Source organism: Paralichthys olivaceus, chromosome 9 (genome assembly GCF_024713975.1).
Source record: "Paralichthys olivaceus isolate ysfri-2021 chromosome 9, ASM2471397v2, whole genome shotgun sequence".
Taxonomy (NCBI): Eukaryota; Metazoa; Chordata; class Actinopteri; order Pleuronectiformes; family Paralichthyidae; genus Paralichthys; species Paralichthys olivaceus.
Window position 1 is genome coordinate 20545001 of NC_091101.1, and position 19947 is coordinate 20564947.

Here is a 19947-nt window from a genome sequence, read left to right on the forward strand (position 1 = left end):
GAATCGCGATAATTATAGCTCTATTGTTGATTTTATACTTATTTTGATGATTATTGAATAGTGTTTTGTTGATGTCCTGATATTTTGTTGTTATTTAATTGCTGTTATATCAATAACATACTTTTCATCGGCGAATAAAAGTAAATTATATCTCTAGGAGAATTTTAATTCATTTAATTTCATTTATTTGTTGTTAAGCTTTCCATGACCTCAAATCACTCAGTAATGTTCCAAACTCAAGGAAAATCTGAAAACGCTTTCATCTTAAAAAGGGCATCAAAGGAAATGGTTGAATCTGTTGACTTGATTTCCTCAGACAAATGGTCGAAATCAAAAACTGTAATAAAGTGAACCTCAGCTTCACCTGCTGTAAAATTAAAGGTGACGCTGACACATGGATGAGATTATTCACTTTGGTATTTTGATAAATGAAGTGTTCAAGGCGATGTATTTATGTTGGTGGGCTACTTTACTATATTCCAAAGCTTTTGATCGAGAATTTCCAACGTGTGAAATTATGACTTCTTCAATAACTGAGACTCAGTTCTATCAAGCTGCACCAGATTAAACACATTCATCGATGTCAGTTCTCTGAACATGTCTGATAATTGGACATGAAGATCCACGATTCTCTGGGAAATCAATGACAATGTGGAAAAAATGCTCATGTTAGGGAAATCGGTTCTTCACTGACCCTTTCGGCTCAAAGGAAATAATAATGACACATTTATGGTGATACAGACATCAGCCATAACTCCTCCATCAGTGTAACACACCACAGAAGCCTCAGAGATCCTGCCTGACCCCAGACATCACAGGAAGTGGATGAGTCCTGGTGATGTCATACATGAAATTCTCATCAGTGTGAACATGTAAGAAAAGACCACGACAGAGAAGCAAAGCAAAATATTTTTAATAAATTACTTCAGATTTATTCCAACTTCTTCAGCAGCTGCGATTTCATCGTAACCAAAAGGTAAATATTAAATTATTAACACCTTCAAAAATATATGTCCACCCTACCGATAACGTTGAAATGACTGCGGCCCACCTCCTGAAGCAAGGGAACACGTTTAGACAGATGTGATTGTGCTGAAAACAAACACACAATCAGTCTGTGTCGCTTTAAACAGCAGAAACACAAAGTGGGAGGTTATTAACTTTGGTACATGAAGTGTTCAGGGCGACGTCCTATATGATTAAAACAACGTTATTATAATGTAGGGACTGGATTAAAACCTGGGGCCGTTTGTTTGGTGCTTTTTTGTTTTCGTCATCATCAGCTGCTTATTTACACTAAGTGCAACCTCCTCTTCTTCATCTTCACTACAATCAATGATCTGCTGATCAGCTCTCACAACCTCACAAGTCAAAGTAACCAAAGCTCAAATGATAACGTTCAGGAGCTTTGTGGAGGAAGAGAGGACACTGCCTCAAATATCATGTCATGGTGACATGAAGATGTTCACTCTTAATATTTGACCTTCTGCAAAGATAAACATGTCCAGTAAATAGTTAATCAATAAACTTTTTTAGTTAAACTTTCAATTTGTCTTTGTAATGCCACAGGAATATGATATTCTAGTTTTCTTATAGCCTTTTGTTTTTGCATAAGCTATTGTATTAAACATCAGCTCAGTCCTCAGCTCTATCAAACAAATCAAGTGAAACCAACTATCTTTACTTTGCATAATTTTCTGTCCTGTCAATAAAATCTATTCACCATAATTTCTGTCATCTCTAGAGAAGCTGCAGCAGCTTCGTGACTTCAGCTCCTCAGCTTTTACATTAAAAGAAGAAAAATATAATATTGTCTACCAATTAAATAAGCTTCAGTATGTAGCTTTCAGGTTTCCTTGTACTAATGAAGGAAACACTATCACTGTGGTTCAAGCATAACATCAGAGTACAAGTCTATGAAGAGATACTGGTCCTGCTTTAGACTGAGTTTGATAAATCCAGATAAATTCACGGAGGAATGCGAGTTCAAGCAAACAACCACAAGACTAATCTGTCTAATCTGTGTAAAATAAAACCCTGACTTTAATTTTCTCTGACAATCCAACGAGACTAATGACAGTTCCTTTAGTCTTTAACCAGAAACAGCCACATCTGAATGTGTGAGTGAATCTGTGGCAGGCTGAACTCTGGGTGTCGCTAACTGAAGTTCAGGCAACATGAAAGAAGCCTGAACGTCGTCCTCGTGTACGCATGATTCTGGACTATTCTACAATAAGACTTGATGATTTGTGCAGAGATGGACGCTTGTTATGAGGTGGTCAGAATGGGAGGCAGATCGAGGAGGTGGACTCGGCCGTCCTTTCACCTTCTCTTCTCCATACAGCAGGATGTTCCCTCAGCAGACACCGGGAGGTATTATAGAATCTCCAAGTCTACGTGACGAACATCTGGGTTACGTTGCTGTGAAGAAACCGAACAGAGTAATGACACACTGTCTGGAAACACTAACAAACACCTCTGATGAATTCCAATAACCTGAAATGGTAAAATGAGGAGTTTCTAGTTATAACGAAGACAAGTTTAAAGTTTCAGTACCTTGAGTTCTTTCTCCAAGCGGTCCACCTCAGCTCCCAGCGTGTCGATGATGTTCTCCCCGTGTTTCAGCATAAAGTTCTCTAGTTCCTCAGGCGTCTTCACTTGCTGAATGTCCTGCAAAGATAAAAAGCAAGGAAACATGAAACAAATAAATGCTAAACAACTGTCACAAAGAAAGCAATTAACCAGCTTATGAGAAGTTTCCGTATAGAAGACGCAGACAAAGATGTCATCTTGTAGTATTGTTGTTAACTCAAAAATAAACATTAGGACTGAGTCAGAGGCTTCTTCATCCCTTCATGTTGTGTGTTCTTCATATGTGAAATGCAAACTCTTTCTGTGTAAAATGAAGCAGACCAGGTAAAGAAGCGCCCCTGCATTACTGTTACTGATACCAAGTGCCTAACATCATTTTTTGTTTTCAACAGTGTATGTAGAAATACTTGTTTTCATAGATCTGAACAAACAAAACAAACTTACATGAAGGATTTGGTCAATGTCTTGTTTTTCTAGATACGACCGTGTCACCACTCGGCCATCAAAATCAACTTCAGCCTTGAAGCGAACTTTACTCAGCCCCATGTCAGTGGCCTTTACATCGTGGATGGCTCTGCTCAGGATGAAATAAAACACATCAAGGTAAAAAACAGGATATCTACAGGTCTTATAAAGCCTTGATTCTACAAAAAGGCAGATAAAAATGTTACTTTAACTTTATATGCCTTGGCCAGTAATGAAATTTTATTGTATGTGATTTATGTGAAAACAAGAAAAAAACATTATTATAGAGCTTGGGCATGAAACAAAATTCTTACTTACACCTTAAAGCAGGGTTTTTTTAATTGGTTAATCCTCACACTCATTCTTAAAACGTCTTAAATTAAACTGAAGCCTGTAAACAACATGTACATAGTCCCAGTTTTAAATTCTTTACCCAGGCTTTTAACTTAGTCCTTCATGTTGTGACTGAGGGATTAAAGTGAATCACTTTGTTCACAGCTGTCCCTAAAGAAGTTCACGTGTGAAGACCAGTAAATACCAGCTTGTCTATTTAAAGCCCCAACGTTGTCCATTAACAGTGGGAGACGTATAAAGTCACTGTTGGACCGAGGGGTCGGGCTCAACCGGTGGTGAGAGGATTTACTTCTATTTACATGAATGATTCCAGACCTGACATCAACACCTGCTTGTGTGCGTGTGTGCGTGCGTGCGTGCGTGTTTTCTGACCTTACAGCAGGGTCGTTCTCCAGGAACTCTGTGAGCCTCTGCACACGTTCAGCCTGTATGGAGCGTCCCAGCAGGGCCTCTGTGTTGGTGTAGATGAGGAAGGCTGAGACGGCGCCCAGCAGTGTGCCTACACAGAGAGAACCCAAACTGTCGTAGTACGGGTTACCTGGGACGACACACATGGCGACGACGGAGAGAAGAATTGTCAAGTCAAGTTTATTCATGAAGCACATTTTCCAAAATTAAACAAGTTAAATTAAATCAACAAAGGCTACAGAGGCGACAATCAATCTGTGATTAAAATTAAGGCATTTAACACACTCTTCTTCTCTTAATGAGAAAAGAAGGGCTTGAGTTTGGCAATATGTCCTCGCTGGTAATAACAACTGCTCACAACTCTTATAATATTTTTGTAAAATGTCACATCTGGATCACAGATGACAACAATGTTTTTAGCCTGAGGGTGTAGGTGTGGTGCCAGGGTCCCTAGATAATTCTGGATGGGGAGAGAGGGAACAAACAAGACAATATTTGTCTTATGGTGCCTTCAAACCAAACATAGATGCAGATAGAATAAGGAGAGGACTTGGCAGAAAGTGAGCGGGGAAGTTGGACTACCGTCCAGGAATCATTCAGTTGAGAGACCAAAGTACAAAAACACCAGAGGGAAGGATCACGCTGAGGCTGATTTATTAAACCAACTGAGGACTAATGAATCACAGTAGAGATATGATCATATAAAAAAGATGTAATAAATATATGGACTTGGCACATTTAGATAGACTGAACAAAGTCTCTTCGTTTACCTGTGAGTGAGGTGAGTCCCATGCAGCTAGCAGCCATGATGACTCCTATCACAGCAGCAGCGTCCTCCAGCAGAACCACGTTAGTACTGGGGTCTCGACTCTGCATCACTGGACACATTAAACAATTCAAGACCACGTTTACATCTGGATTTGTAAGCAACATGTGCCTACAATGGATTCTGATCGAAATGCGTCCGCAGCTACCACTTTCCTTTTCTGACACAATGACAGAAAACAGCTGGTTCCATTTTAGAGTAGATGGATCATACAGTGCGTTCGGCTTGGAGGAACATTTCTATTTATACTTTAGCTATCTTGCATTTCCTGTCAATCAGAATTCAGGTCTTCAGCACATTTTTATGTTGATAATAGACAAATGGTGATCAGAGCAGTGACAGATTATTTTTAAACATACCATATTCATAAAATGACAGTCCATGATGAAGGGCACTCTTCTTTATCTCATTGATGGCAACTAGCAGCGTGGCTGAGAAAGACAAAAAGGTGTTAAAAAACTGATATCTGCCAAAACATCATCAAACGTAGATTACTTCATTTTTTTATAACGCACCTCCTTCAGACACCAGCGAGCCCGCCAGGATACAGTAAGCCTGGAACACAGAAACAAAACATGATGCATCACAGTTGTCATTTTATTTATCTTGTACTACAGACAGTAGCTGAGCCAGACACTCACCCATAACAATGACTCAATGGGCTCCGGGTGCAGCAATCCCATGATGCCGTGGTACCAGGAGAGGCCTGCTCCCATCATAAAAATGCCCACGCCGCTAATGAGGGAGGCGATGTAGCGCATGTTGGAGAAGCCATACCTGAAAAACACAAACAGGCTCAGTGACAGCTGAACCCCTCCTTCTGGTTGTTGGTTTATTTGTTAAAATAATGCTACCAATTTATTATTTCAGTTATCAGACCACTTATATTTTTATTTCTATTGGTGTTTGGATGATTCAGTATCCTTTGGACACTTCTCATCTTCCTTTCACTAGTTAAATAAGATGCAGTGCTTACGGGTGCACGGCGTCCGGGTTGCGGACCGACTGGCTGATTCCCAAGGCGAGCAGACCCTGGTTGCAGGTGTCGGCCAGAGAGTGGATGGCCTCGGAGAACATGCTGGCCGACCCGGTGTAGACCCATGCCAGGAGCTTGAAGAAGAAGTTCAGCCCATTGCTGAGGAAAAAGACAAAAAGTAAAGGCTTGTAAAAGGACATAAAATCTCACAGGTAGAGTGTGGCTCTTAAAAGTGTAGACACTCTTTACATATGGTCACATCACAGGCTTTATGCAAAAAAAAATTGTATCTGATATTTTTGTGGACTGTTGCCTCACATTCATGTTTGTAACTGACATGTAGAAAAGTGAATGCAATGAGCACTTAACTAAATGAGTCCCGTGCAACCCGTGCTGCTCATGTGACTGGCACATGTCCTCTAACACAATCATCCTAATCCAATAGGCAACACGACCTCATGTGAGACAAAGTCTGGTGCAGTTCTCTGATACAAGATTTCTTCATCCTTCTATATCTTTACTAGTGTGAGTCAAAACTGTCAATAGTGTTTGTTACGTTTCCCAAACATGACACTCACTTATCCGACATGCTGCTCGTAGTAACCCTGCTGAGAATTGACTCTTCCCTCTTTAATCCAATACCTCCTGCTGTGTGCGTGTGTGCGCTACAGCTCAGTAAAGTCAACGAGTTCAGACTCAGATGCAGATAAACTGGTGAGTGTGAAAACATACATGCATATAGCGACCATGACCACCTTCCCCGGCCCTTGCAGAAAAGTCGTCCTCTTGCCTGATCGAGGCTTTGATGAAACAGAGAAACGAGAAGAGAAAAGTGAAATTCTTATTCTGATTTGAAGTTGAATAAAGAAATGGGTATGATCAGGGCCTGACTGGTTTATACAGGTTATGTTCCCAGTGAAAGGAATTCCCTGTCCTGCAGTCACTGTAGTTTATATAATTTACTTAATCTGGTGAGTTTAGATTATATACTATGACATACCAGAGTGCAGAACAGTACAGTATGGTCACTGACATAACATCAGTAAAGACTCTCTCTCTCTCTGAATGTCACAGGTGATGACATCGTCATATGAAAGCACTGACCTCTGTCACAGGGACAAAGGTCACACAAACACCACCTGCTGTGATTAGAGCGACTTTGACGCTCACTTTCTCTTACTCATATGAAACCTGACTTTGTTATATCATCAGACAATATGTCAGGTAAGAGCTCACCTTCGTGTTTCCCCAGAAGTCTTTGTATTCCTTCAACAACTGTTGGTTCCGAAATATATCTGAAGATCAAGATGAAAACAACTCATCAATGAATAAAATGCACTAAGAACAAAAAACTAACAATCAGAGCAGAGAAACAGTTCATTAAAGTTTTGTGAAGCAGTTCAACATTTTTGAGAGAGGGACATATTTAGAGCTGCTATGATTAGCTAATTAAAAGAAAATGAATTTAACAATACAATAGTGAGAAACTGTGTTTCTTTAAGTTTAAGTGCTTCACAGAACATGTACAATGAGATAATAAAAACATTTAATAGTATGACCTTGTGGTTTAGGAAATTACGATGTGAACTTTGGACAAACAATTAATTGATTAATGAAGAAAATAATTGGATTATTAGATTATTAAAATGATCGTTATTTGAAGGTGAACAATATTTAGCAGAGTCAGAAGAGACGATTGATGCCCTCAATCTTTCAACATCTGATTAGCTGAGCTTAGTTTATTAGACTAGAAACAGAGGGAAAACAGCTCCATTTCCTGCTAATGTCACAAAATCTGCCGATGAGAACCTCTGAATTTGACTTATTCATCCATCGTCTCGTCTGACTTCTCCCACTCTCTGTCAGAAAGTAAATAACCGTATTTCTCAAAATGTTGAACTTTTGATCAAGTCAAAATCTTTGATTTTACTGCATGTTCAAAATGGATCAAAACCTACTCTCTTGGAACTCTCTCTCCACTTCTTTCCTCACATTTTTCTCTCGGGCTAAAGCTTCCTGGCTTCCCCACACGTCCAGTGCTCTGACAGTCACAAACAGAAATACGTGAATCAATAAAAGTTAGAGAACAAGGTGATGAAAACTGGTGATTCAAGCAATAATGTTGTGATCGGATGTAAAGATGGAGGTTGTAACTAACTTGGCCTCGACATCTGACCGCAGGAACACAGTGAAAGCCTCTGTGTCGTCGTGGGGGCTGCGTCTCCTGATCTTCCGAAGTTGCTCCACATCACTGTGAACACATGAAGGGAGGGGGTGAGAAAAAGATGCAGGAAGTGGACCTGTGTTAAATGATGTGAGGCAGTCTTCCATTAGTTAATCACATGTTTAGTGATTAACTCGGAGGAATTTCTGTCATGGTCTGTCAGCATCTCAGCTAACACTGAACAGAGGAGGAGGATTTCAGACCTTTCACTCAGCCAGGCTTGGATACAGTGGATATTTAAGTCACAGTTACTTTGGAGTTACCTTGGTTTGAGGCAGAACTCATTCATGGCTCTGACTGCTGTGATGAAATTGTTCTGAGTGTACTTGGCTCCATATTCCCTTTTTTTCAGCACTGCCCGAACTGCACATGACAATAAAACAAAATTACAGTTAAGAGATCTGAAAACATTAGTCTTCACTCTTCTGGCAGCCAGAAAATCCTACCCACAATCTGAATAATGTAAAAAATACAAGGTACAGGTATGTGTAGTATAAAATAATGTTAGGTTTCAAGGACGTAGAAGTATTGTTCTTTACCTTTCACTTGAATGGTCTCAGCTTTAGTCAGGCCCTGAGGTGTGAAAGCTAAACAGACAAATAGATGAGTCAACAAAGAATATTCTAAATAGCAAACTGATGATGAAGACTGGCTGATCAGAACTTTGGTCATAGAGGAGGATGATGGACAAACTGTTGAACATCATGTAGAACATCTTTCATTCCCTCCACGACCTGCTGCTCAAACACCAGAGCACATTCGCTAAGAGGCTCCACTGATTTACAATGTATTATAGTATAATATATACATACCATTGTAAAGTGCATATTTACTTTATTTACTTATCCCTTAATTAGACTAACTCACTGTATTGTTAGTAACCTACGTTGTTGTTTTCCTATCTATGTATCTTTTAGGACAAAGTATTAAAATGTGTCCAGCAAAGTAAACTAAAGTTTCTCAGGGTTTGTGTTGACAAAGGTTGAAATAAGACAAATGAGGTTGTCACACCTTTAACAGAGCAAATGGTAAACACTCCAGTACACAAAACAAAGTCACACAAGGTAACAGACACTGAATATCTTGAGGACCACTGCAGGCCATAAAAACATTAGTTTGTCACCTAATGTAGGCAGGGGGCCTTTTGCAGCACCAGGAGAGGTCTTCTCGGTTGATGGAGCATCACTCAATGGTGGTTTTGGAGGACCGTCTTTACTGTCACCAGATGAAGAGTAGTACTGCACCTTCCCCAGTCCTAAAGACGCAACTCTGCAGTCTGGCAGGCTGAACCACAGGTTGTGTATGCTTCTGCTCTGCCAACCTGTGCAACACAATGTGTGATGATTGTGAGCTTGTTCCCCACTGCAAAGAAGCCCCACACTGTACTTTTGTTAACCTGCAGTGTCACACAAAAACTACTCAATGGATTCCCACAAAACTGGGTGGAAGGGACAAGAGCCAAATAGGAACAGACAAGGAATCCAGACAAAGGGACGGATCCAGGAACTTTTCATACACTTTCGTTAACAATGTGAGTTTCACTGGGAATAATTAATGGATCTTTGAAATCTTAGTGCTCTGTGATGCAGACCCCCCCCCAAAAAATCCTGACCTATAGAATTTATATGTGGTGTCATAAGATGGCAGAGGTGTGTCTCATTCAATATTTCTCGATTATTTTATTTGTCAAAGAATCAACTTGGTCTATAAAACAGGAAACAAGTTCTCCCAACCTAATGTGACATCATTTCATTGAGCCATGAGAGTAATGCTGTTCAATCGATCGTCTAACACTGAACTAACACCTTTAAAGCAGATTACAGAGCCTCATAGCGTGTGATAATAATGTGTCTGTAATCTGAGCGTCCTCACCGGAGCACAGCAGGGGGAACCCGGGGCTCCGCGGGGGCTGGGACGCCCGGTGCTGCAGGGACACTCTGCAGAAGACAGGCCACGGTCTGTGGGCCAGGCTGAGGATCATCCTCGCTGTGGCGGAGCGGCAGAGGAGGAACTTGCGGAGCGGAGTCACAGGCGGCCGGTCACTGTGGCGTTAGCTGTCCACATGTCACTCTAACCCAGTTCACACAGATCGACTCCGAGTCATCGCCTCCCAACATCTGCAGCCACACACACACACACACAGTTAACACGGAGGCAGGCTCACTCACCTCCCCCGCAGCGGACTCGTCTCCGGCTCAAATCTCTGAGAATCACTCCGCAGGTCAGCTAGCGGCTCCGCTGCTACAGCTAGCTAGCAGCAGAGGCTAACTTGGTTAGCCGGCGTAAGTAACGAGCTGGTGAACGTGCGAGTGAGTTTAACAGCAGCAGCGCTCAACACGCGGGGGCAGAGTTGGTCAGTGTCGTTCAGAACCGTCGGTACCTTTCTATGGTTCCGCTGGTTCCGATCCTTCTGGGTCCATTTTGAGAATCTATGAGTGACGAGAGAGAACCGACTGATACAAACACACACACACGTGACCTGTGACACACCTGAGCTGCTCTCGCGAGAGCGCGCCGGCTTCCGTCAGGTTTCTACAGCTATCGCGATATTCTGTAAACCACCGTGGAAACAAGGTCATTATAGTGACAATAGTACATGACAGTACATGTACACGTCTTTATACACAGTATCTAGATATAAATACACATCTAGTGTGTTAAATGACGGTATTCAAAGATGTATAAATGTGACAGATATATGAAGAGTCTGTAAAGACTGTCTGTAAAGGTTTATAAAGTATCTTTATATAAAGTATATGGTACAGGTAAGTGTCTTTATCGCCAGTATAAAAATATAAATACACATTTAGTGTGTTAATAGACGGAATTAAAAGATGTATAAATGTGAAGATATATCAAGTGTGTATAAAGTATATAAAGTATCTTTATGAAATATTAATACATATCAAGTCTCTTTATTGACATATTCAAAGATTATATATATTTGTGTATATATATATATATATATATATATATATATATATATATATATATATATACACATATTGTCATCGACTGTAAAATACATCAAATATTTTAAATATCTGAATTTAAACTGTTAATATGACTATGTATAAAGTGTAGTATGTATGTATACACACTATTAAATGATACGTTTATCTATTGACTGTATGTAAAGATGCATACATTTTATTTATGAGCTATACACTGGTATTGCTGCTTTGATTTTATTTAAAGATGCAAATGTGAATATATAGTCTTTTATATTTTTATTCAGATTAAATTATGCAGTGTGTTTATTATTCCTATACCAACAATATATTAAGTCTCCTGTAGGCAGTATTTAAAGATATATAGTCTCTTTATATACAGTCTATGGTTCTAAATAGTTCCAACTTTACTATTAATTTCTGTCACTTCTCACCAATAATCTAAGGTAATGTTCTCACAGTTTGACCTGACAGAGTCTTCTTGGGTTTGAGCAGGAACACAGCTCCCTCTGTCAAAATACTTCTTTCATCGCCCAACCCATGATTAGTGCAAAGAGAAACAGGGAAGGGTTAGGGGGGTAAGGGTTAACCCTAACAAAAGGCTGAGTCACGAGAAAAAGAAAACAAAGACAACACCTAAGAAAAAAAGGTTTATTGAATCTTTTAAACAGTACATTAGATAGGTTATGACCTTGCATTGGTAGTAAATCGGTGCCTTTAGAAGCAGCAGTAAAATTATTCTGACAAACGACTGACAAATCAAACACATACACAAGGAGAGAGATCCTTTGACTTCCCGTGCCATCACTTGACAACAGCACCTGCAGATCCATCACTTCCATTTCACAATCATTCAAATAGAATCCAGAACAGTTTAAAAAGACCACAACTCCATCTTGGTCAATTTAGAATAAAAAACTAGAAGAGGAAAATGAAACACTGCTCACAAATAAGGTCACTTAAATGAGAGAAAATGGAAGTTTGTAGGTAGTTTTGGAAAGCAAGTCGTCAAGCTGCTGCGAGAGTAGTGCTGCGGAGTGCTGACTCTGTCCTGGTATGCTTGTCTGGGTTACTGGTCGAACAGGGCAGCGGGGTTGGGCGTGGTTTGTGTTTGCATTAACGCATCGTGACAAATTCCTCAGACGAGGTGGGGTGAATCGCAATAGTCTTGTCAAAGTCTGCTTTGGTAGCACCCATTTTGATGGCCACAGCGAAGCCCTGCAGCATCTCATCACAGCCCAGGCCCTGCATGTGCAGACCCACCACCTGAGGAAACGACACAAAGTCAAAAACAAGAACAAAGTCGAACTCAGAAAAGTTTAGTTCCATTTGGTTCAGGATGTCAAAGCTTTGAAGAGCCTTTCGTGATGTTTTCTGTATTTGACCCAAATCAAGAAATTAAGCCGAAATAACACAGCTGCCATCTTGTCCCCATGATGTCATTTACAGCCAGAGTCTGCACAGTAGCGATCAGGGGGATGGAGCTGCGGTACCAAGATAGCAGCTGATACACACATTCAACCAATCGTGCCTCAATCATAATGTCTCATTTCTAGTTGTAGAACGTTTAAGACAAAGGTCAAGTTTTTGCTTTGTATAGATTTAATAATTATTTCTTGAATCTCTGGAGGACAGACGTCTCCTACCTTCTCCTCTTTGCCGACACACACCAGCTTCATGATGCACTGACTCTTCCTGCTCGTGAGGGCGTGATACATCGGATTGAAAGAAGTCTTGTAAATCTTCACACTCTCCTTCCCCCAAGATTTAATGGCCTCGTCTGTGACATGAACAAATGATGAAAACTGGGCTCAGTGTTGCCATCAGCTGAAACTTTTATCTAGACAGTAAATCTGGTGTAAATGTAAATTGACGATCTTGCAGATTATTACACAGATATTGGAAAATGTCACTGTCCTGAAAAGTTCATTTGCTCCCCATCTTTTGTTAAATCTCGTGCTCACCTTCTGTGAGGCCCACGGTGCCGATGGGTGGGTGGCTGAACACCACTGTGGGAATAGTGGAGTAGTCCAGCTTGGAGTCCTTCTTGCCCTCAAACAGTCTGTGTGCCAGCTTTCTGCCTGCAGCAATGGCAACTACCCCGACACACAACACAACATTAGTCCAACTTTAAATAAGATTGAATTCGATTTTTGTTTCAATCTCCTCCTTGTGACTGAAACACGACTTTCCATTAAGAACCACAACACTGTTATTAATTAAAAATAAATTTAGATCATGTAGTTTTCAGATGGGACTGAAGGAGCATGGAGGCTGAGTTCTGATCTATGCAACAGCCTCAGAGGTCCGACGTCTGTCTTTACACACGTTACTCAGCACATACTGCCTGCTTCCTCCGACTTATTAATAATAGAGAATCTTCACTTGGACTGACAAATGTATTAGAATTACAGTCCTGTTGTTACACGCCTCTGATGTTTAACAGTGTAACAGAAAACATTATCCACAATTTTAGTCTTAGAAAACTGCCTCTAAACTCTCATTACGACCCAAATATCACTGCAGTTTGTATCGTTTGTGAAATGATTTGCATTGTTAACGCAGCCTCCTACCAGGTGTGAGCAGAGCTTTCCCACAAACGTCTCCGACAGCGTAGATCCCGGGTCGACTGGTGTTCTGAAACTCATCCACAATGATGTGGCCTCGTTCGTCTGTGTCCGCACCCTGCAAACACACACATTAACTGTTATATCATTATTATTATTAATTAACTGGACACATCATAGTTTAATATAACAGGAAGGTGCAGAAAAGATTGGTTTTCTGTCAAAAGCAACAGTGAGTCATCCTGAGTGTGGAGGCTGAGCAGAGGAAACTAAGGCGTCAAAGAAATGTCACCCACATTCTTTGTTTTATAGAATATGTGGAATTAGATTGATCCATCTATACATTTATTTCACTTCCAATAGACAATCTGAATGTTCACTTTTCTCTGCTGAGACAAACAGAAGGAAGAGACTTCACCCAGACTTAACCTGCTCCCTATAATCCATTATTTGAACACTAACCTCGAGAAACGTTTTACATGCGCCAACGTTTCCCTCATCACCTCTGGCAAACAAGAGACTGTTATGTCACAACTGTCTAATCTTTCCTCCAGATTATCGCTAATTATTGATTTAAGACGTCACCATGCCCGATTTATTTTGAGCTCTTTTTATATAGTTCATCCAGTTTTTACACTGTCTTCTGTAGAGGATCAAATAAATTGTGTGTTCAGGAATTAAATACAAATCTGACGAGAAGCAGCCAGGATGAGGGTGACATGGTTAATTCTGCACAGAGCCCAAAGCTACTTAATTCCCTTTGTAGACAAGTGTGAAAAGCTGGAGTTACCTGTCTGTGTCTGTTTTGTTACATGTGCTGTTGTTTTCAATCATTTTGTTTGTTGAGGAACATTTGTCTACGTTACCGTCCCGCTGATGTTCAGTCCCGACGTGTTTGGCTGCCTGCCGATGGCCCAGAGAAGACAGTCCACCTCCTGGATGGTACTGATCTTCTCCTCGTCATTCTTCTTCTCGGGGTCTTTGGTGACGAGCGTCACCTCCAGACCTCGATCCGTTTTACTCACAGACTTCACCTGCGTGTTCTTCCACAGATCTATCCCCGAGTTCTGCAGCTCTTTGGTGCAGTTTGAGCTTATGAGGCTGTCAAAGTTCCTCAAAACCTGCAGAGGGGACACGAGAGTAGCACATAGTTGCACACGACTGAGAATCAGAGCAGTGTTCTGGTTTGTGCTGTGGCTTCTTACTCCTGTTTGTCGAATTACGAGGGATGTTTTGGAGCCCAGGGTGGAAAGGATGCCCGCCATCTCCACTGCGATATAACCAGCGCCCACAATCACACTGCGCCTGTTGGGAAAAAAACAACTATTTAATCACAAACGCAAATGTTCCTAATGGTTTTAAATAAACACTTTGGAGATTATATGATAAACTCACTTTGGCAGAGTTTCAAGTTCAAAAAAGCCATCACTGGTGATGCCAAGACTGGCCCCTGAAATTATTAATAACAACTATTTAGCCATTTTGTAAAAAACTGTTTTCTTTGAGAAGAATACTAAAACATGCACAGTAGTGTTGAACACAGAGATGATTACTCTTTAATTAAAACACAAGTAGAGTCTGACCTGGAACTTCAGCATCACTCATAACAGAAGGCTGCCCTCCAGTGGCGATAAGGATGTGCGGCGCTGTGTACTTTTTTCCATTGACCTCCACAGTCGGCTCAGGATCATCAGTGAACCTGGCGTGACCTAGAATAGTTTGGATTTTAGCCTGTAAAAGAGAAGAGGCCGTTATTTTAGGAGAAAGGACGTTCAGAGAGAAGACAGTGAAATAATTATTTGAATTTAAAATTACCTTGTCGAGATTGTTGCGATAAATGCGATTTAGGTGACTGACATAAGCGTCTCTTTTGGTTTTAAGAGTTCTGCAAATATAAACACAGCATAGATAAGAGATTTCAATGTTTACTACTCATCTGTGTCCAAATATTGAAAACACTTCTTAGGGTTAAAAGTAGAGAAGTAAAAAAAAAACAACAACAACCACACAGTGAGGTCTGGGAGTCGTAGACGACACATGTACATGTACTCTTAATAAAACTAAAACACACACTCCTCCCAAGAGGACTTTTGTCTCGCTTTTAGAAAACAAGTCTGACACATCTGCTCACACTGCTGCTTTATTCATTGGTCTGTTTCAGCCTGAGCAAAGCTACAGCAGGTTTATGTTGAACTGGGCCTGGATACTTTTACGCTCACAGCTTTCCAAGACAGAATTTCTCTGCTGTTCACAACTGTGCATCTGTAAGTTGAAATGTATTCCTGCAGTCAAGAGTCAAGAGTGAAGTCCTCTGTTCATAATAAAAAGCATCTACACATCCAGCATCTTCATAAACATGTATATGATCGGCTGATATAACTGTACCGACACTACTACAGAGCTTTAATAACTGTTTCATTTAAACTCCTGAGAATTAATACAACATTTCTTTATAATGATGTTGAATATTCCTCAGACTGACGCTGGATGAGACAGTTTATCACTATGTCTTATTTTTAGATTTCAAACAATTCGATTTTAAACATTAGTTTCATGCTTACAGTCAAATTACATTAGTGTTCTGTGATATTGTTTTAATATTATTTGATTCTGTATTGTATAAACACATTTTTTAAGTGTGTGCACAGTTGGGCACACCTTCACATAAGACCATACATGTAACCCTGTACAGTACGTTAATGATTCGAACCCCTAAGCGGGGGGTTTCCTAATGTGGCAGACGGCCGCTCCTTCCTGGGTCTTATCTTAAAGTGTCACCGTAACTGAATCATGTTGTTCACAAAGACAGAGAAACAGGCTGAAGTGAAGCAACGGACGACATGAAAAAAACGGAGAAGTGGAGCAGTGAAACAAACACCTCTTTGTTCCAGGAACAACCAAGAGACAGGTTTCAAAAGAGCTCATTGAGATTGCCAATAAAAAAACAAGATACTGTAACTTACTCCCAACTGAAACGAACATTTCCAACGTCGAAGCCGTAATCACTGTGGTCGTGGAGATACTCGGCGTGAACCGCTGCATTCCACATCACCTGTGAGGAGAGGTAAAGGTACTATACCATGTACTTCATCTTGGACTCAGTGCTAAACAGATAAATGTACTGGAAATGATCTGTGTATGTTTATTGAGTGGTGACAAATGATTATGTCCCTCAGTTTAACTATGATAATTACAATGGAAAGGACAGCGTACCTTTTTTGGGACACAGCCAACATTTACCTGAAACACATTGAAACAGAGCAAATTACTTCAGTGTATGTTTGATCAAATTACATAGAAGAAAAGAAGGGGAGGTCTTAATCATGAGCAGTGGTGTTAAATTAAAAACTGGGACAAAAACTAAGAAATTTGAGACGGCAGCCACAGATCTGCTCAATGATAAACCAGCTCCGGTAACTGAGAGGACAGTGATGATGGATGAGAACCTGGCGGTATCACTTCCTCATTTCTCTCCGAGGTGAGCTATCTGATCGCAGAGTTAAGCTTTTTAATCCTGACTGTATCCCTTAGCCTGAGACATAAAGTACAACCCAGAGTCAGTGCATCGTTACACAAACAACCACAACTTCTTTCTTTGAGGATTAAATACAACGTTTCAATAACTGTATGCTGAACTAAATGCAAAATAATAAAATAGATCGCAATGATGAACTGTGCTCCACAGTGTCTTTTACAACTGAAAACAAAACCTTCAATTCATTCTTTATTTTAGCTCTTGACTGCAAATGGCTTTATTTAATTGAATATTGTCATATCTGAATTTTAACACAATATGACCATGCACATCTATTAGTCAAAAAACTATAACAATGACAATAATGATAACAAGAACTTTATAAACATGTTTTTATTGTCAGACAGACAGGGCAGGTTACATACATTAATGCATAAATTGAATTAATTAATTTTAAAAGTATTTGCCAGTGCTGAAATATGTTACACGAGCTCACTTCCTTATGAACTGTGAAATGAATGTGATGAAACAGCCTGAACTTTGTGCAATAAAGATGTGGTTTAACACACATCTGGAGCAACATCATCTTTTCTCAACTCTTCATCTGCAAAATCATCTGAAAAGGTTTTTAATAGTAAATCATGAACCTCAATGCAAACCAAAACAATGCAATAGTAAAAACTGAAGCTGGGACAAAATCCTCCTTCAACACTTCATCTGTCTAATGCAACTTTTTATAAAGTAACTTTGTTTTCAATGATAAGGAACAGGGTTGGATTTAAATGTTGAACTTTGTGCTGATTTAAACGCTGGCTGTAATCACTGCTTTGGATCAAACTTGTCACAAACCCCCGGTGTTTGTTGTGGGCGACAGAACAAGATCCAGAACAGGAGTCTGGAGGCTTCGCACTGAAGCCCGGCATCGAACATGTGTGATGGTGCAGAGGTGACAGTGGAGGTGCTGTGGTCCGGCTGTGTGTTTAATTTAAAGTTTTTACTCACGCAGGTACCTCCGAGTTTGTGACTCTCGATCACGGCGGTGTTCGCTCCGAGCTCCGACGCCCTCCGAGCCCCGGCCAGACCCCCGGAGCCGCCGCCGATCACCAGGAAGTCGAAGCGGGTCGTGTTCGAGTCCGCTGCTGTCGGGTGTGAGGCCATGCTGCGGCGAAGCTCCGCGACTGTGTGTCTGCGAAAAGACCGAGAGAGCGGCTCAATCCAGCGGGGAGGCTGCGTCCTGGAGAGCCGGAGTAAAACTGCCATAACCAGGAAGTTCACAGGATATGTGTGTGTGTGTGTGTGTGTGTGTGTGTGTGTGTGTGTGTGTGTGTGTGAGAATGGGAGGGTCAAGTGAAAGCCAATGCTGCGTCATTGTGAATTGCAACAATAGTGTGTAAATCCCAGAAACAGTTTTCACAATAGTCATGGTGATCCTGACTCCAGCTGCAGAGGAGAGGCCACAATAACAGCGGGAATCAATTCCTATCATAAACTATTATACTGGCAAATTAAAACAATATAGACATAAATACACACATCTGTATATTCCCCCCATATATTATACTACTGGCAAATTATACATGTGTCCTTATGTATATATATATATATACATGTATGTATATATATATATATATATATATATATATATATACAAACAAACACCCCTGTGTTCATAACATATTGTATACCTTATCTTATGTTTTCCTATGATCGTATCTTACGCCAGAGCACTAATTGAATAAAGCACCAGGCAATGACTGAATGAATGAATGTAAAGAGCCTGCAGCCTGAGGCAGACTGCTCCCCCTCCTCCTCCCCCTCCTCCTCCTCCTCAGTGTGAATGATGGAGCCAGTGTGTCTCTCACCTCTGTGACACAGGAGCAAACAGTCTGCAGATCCTCACCAACACCATGTTTCTATCTCTTCAGGACATGTTGCATCCCAACGTCCCCGCAGAGTCCAGGGGTTCGTCCGCCTGTCCGCTCGCTGTCAGCTGATCAGAAGCCTGAGCTGCAGATCACTTCCTGTGTCACGGCGTCACAGACACGTGTGCCACAGCTGATCGGAGTTAACTAACTTCCTGTCTGCGTCTAAAAAAAACCCGTAAATCTTCCTTTTCACAACTTAGAGAGAATCGTGTGTTTACAACGAGAGTTGTCACGTATGAGAGCGTAAGGACGTGAAATTGGTTTCTGGCGTAAACAATCCCAAGTAGGAAGCCAAGACACGTTACGTCTGCGTTGTTTTTGATTCGAGAATAGCACATACGCTGCGCCCTTTTCTTCTTCTACTTCCGTTTAATGGTAGTTGCAAACAACTTTTTGGACGCATTACCGCCACCCTTTGGATAGAGGTGTGATCAGAACTCGTTTTTTTTCTCAATCAATCAATTAAATTCTATTTGTATAGGCCATATTCACAAATCACATTTGTCTCATGGATCTCAACAAGGTGTGAAATACTTCTTAGCACTCAACAAGAGTCAGGAAAAACAAAAACAACTTTTAACAGGGGAAAAAAGGTAGAAATCTCAGACACAGAGGATCCCTGTTTAAAGTATTTGTACATAAGAAAATGTCTGATAGAGATGAAGGGAGCAGCAATGACTAATGAACTGAGGAGTTATTGTCCTCTAACATTACTAGTTACAGTTTTATGGTACATTTATAGTTGCATGTTAGATGAATAACTCAGAGCTCTGAGGTCTAAACTTACCTTTCAATAAATCTTTGAACTTTGTTGGAATTCTATCAAATTACCTGAAAGTAATTAGAAACTTTTACATTTGTTCTCACTCTGCCTCAGACTAGTTTTCAGCACAGAATGGAATGTGTTTTTAGGGCATCCCTGTGATATCTCCATTTGGGTTTTTGAGGCATCATTGCATGCTGACCCCCGTGGACTCGTTCCTAACCTTATTTACATGTCAGTCATTTACCTACTTTGTCAGTTTGAAAGCAACTTGCTTGGGAGAACACCTCCCTTTGTTTTAGTTTTCCGTATACAAAACGAGGGTTTTATGGTTTGAAGACTGGCTGGAGGTCAACCTGTAGGTGATAAGCCTTGATCCTGGTTCAGTGATGACTGAGGTCAGTTCAGGAATGTCTACTAC

The 19947-nt window shown here is 40.6% G+C and overlaps 2 protein-coding genes across 4 annotated transcripts; both read right to left on the bottom strand.

Annotated features, from left to right (window-relative positions):
* Nucleotides 1-897: 897 nt before the first annotated feature.
* On the bottom strand, nt 898-10363 carry slc30a9 (solute carrier family 30 member 9). The gene is made up of 18 exons (XM_020085580.2): nt 10226-10363; nt 9718-9962; nt 8969-9166; nt 8385-8432; nt 8109-8208; nt 7780-7872; nt 7580-7662; nt 6858-6916; nt 6354-6421; nt 5622-5780; nt 5287-5422; nt 5161-5200; nt 5005-5076; nt 4590-4697; nt 3784-3949; nt 3037-3166; nt 2557-2670; nt 898-2421 (listed from the first exon to the last, which is right to left on the bottom strand). Exons 2-18 carry the CDS (start codon nt 9824-9826, stop codon nt 2377-2379), a joined length of 1728 nt encoding a protein of 575 aa, XP_019941139.1. The 5' UTR covers nt 9827-9962; nt 10226-10363; the 3' UTR covers nt 898-2376.
* A 1070-nt stretch (nt 10364-11433) lies between these two features.
* On the bottom strand, nt 11434-19134 carry gsr (glutathione reductase). Of its 3 annotated transcripts, none has more exons than XM_020086023.2 (13): nt 18701-19134; nt 17841-18024; nt 16577-16603; nt 16327-16415; nt 15179-15248; nt 14947-15094; nt 14759-14813; nt 14569-14668; nt 14230-14484; nt 13370-13481; nt 12761-12892; nt 12443-12576; nt 11434-12062 (listed from the first exon to the last, which is right to left on the bottom strand). In XM_020086023.2, the coding sequence occupies exons 1-13, from the start codon at nt 18745-18747 to the stop codon at nt 11913-11915; spliced, it is 1503 nt and encodes a 500-aa protein (XP_019941582.1). In that variant the 5' UTR covers nt 18748-19134; the 3' UTR covers nt 11434-11912. The 3 variants fall into 3 exon arrangements, with proteins under 3 accessions (XP_019941582.1, XP_069387147.1, XP_019941573.1); XM_069531046.1 differs by having other exon boundaries at nt 17849-18024; nt 18701-19095; XM_020086014.2 differs by having other exon boundaries at nt 17841-18072; nt 18701-19082.
* Nucleotides 19135-19947: the final 813 nt, after the last annotated feature.

Coding starts and splice junctions, on each gene's coding strand:
- gsr (XM_020086014.2), bottom strand. CDS start 18,747: ATGGTGTTGGTGAGGATCTGCAGACTGTTTGCTCCTGTGTCACAGAG. Junction 16,416..16,576: donor TTGGCTGTGTCCCAAAAAAG/GTACGCTGTCCT, acceptor CTCTCCTCACAG/GTGATGTGGAATGCAGCGGT. Junction 14,814..14,946: donor GAGTGATGCTGAAGTTCCAG/GTCAGACTCTAC, acceptor TAATAATTTCAG/GGGCCAGTCTTGGCATCACC.
- slc30a9 (XM_020085580.2), bottom strand. CDS start 9,826: ATGATCCTCAGCCTGGCCCACAGACCGTGGCCTGTCTTCTGCAGAGTG. Junction 6,422..6,857: donor ACTTCTGGGGAAACACGAAG/GTGAGCTCTTAC, acceptor GTTTCATCAAAG/CCTCGATCAGGCAAGAGGAC. Junction 5,201..5,286: donor CCATTGAGTCATTGTTATGG/GTGAGTGTCTGG, acceptor TCTGTGTTCCAG/GCTTACTGTATCCTGGCGGG.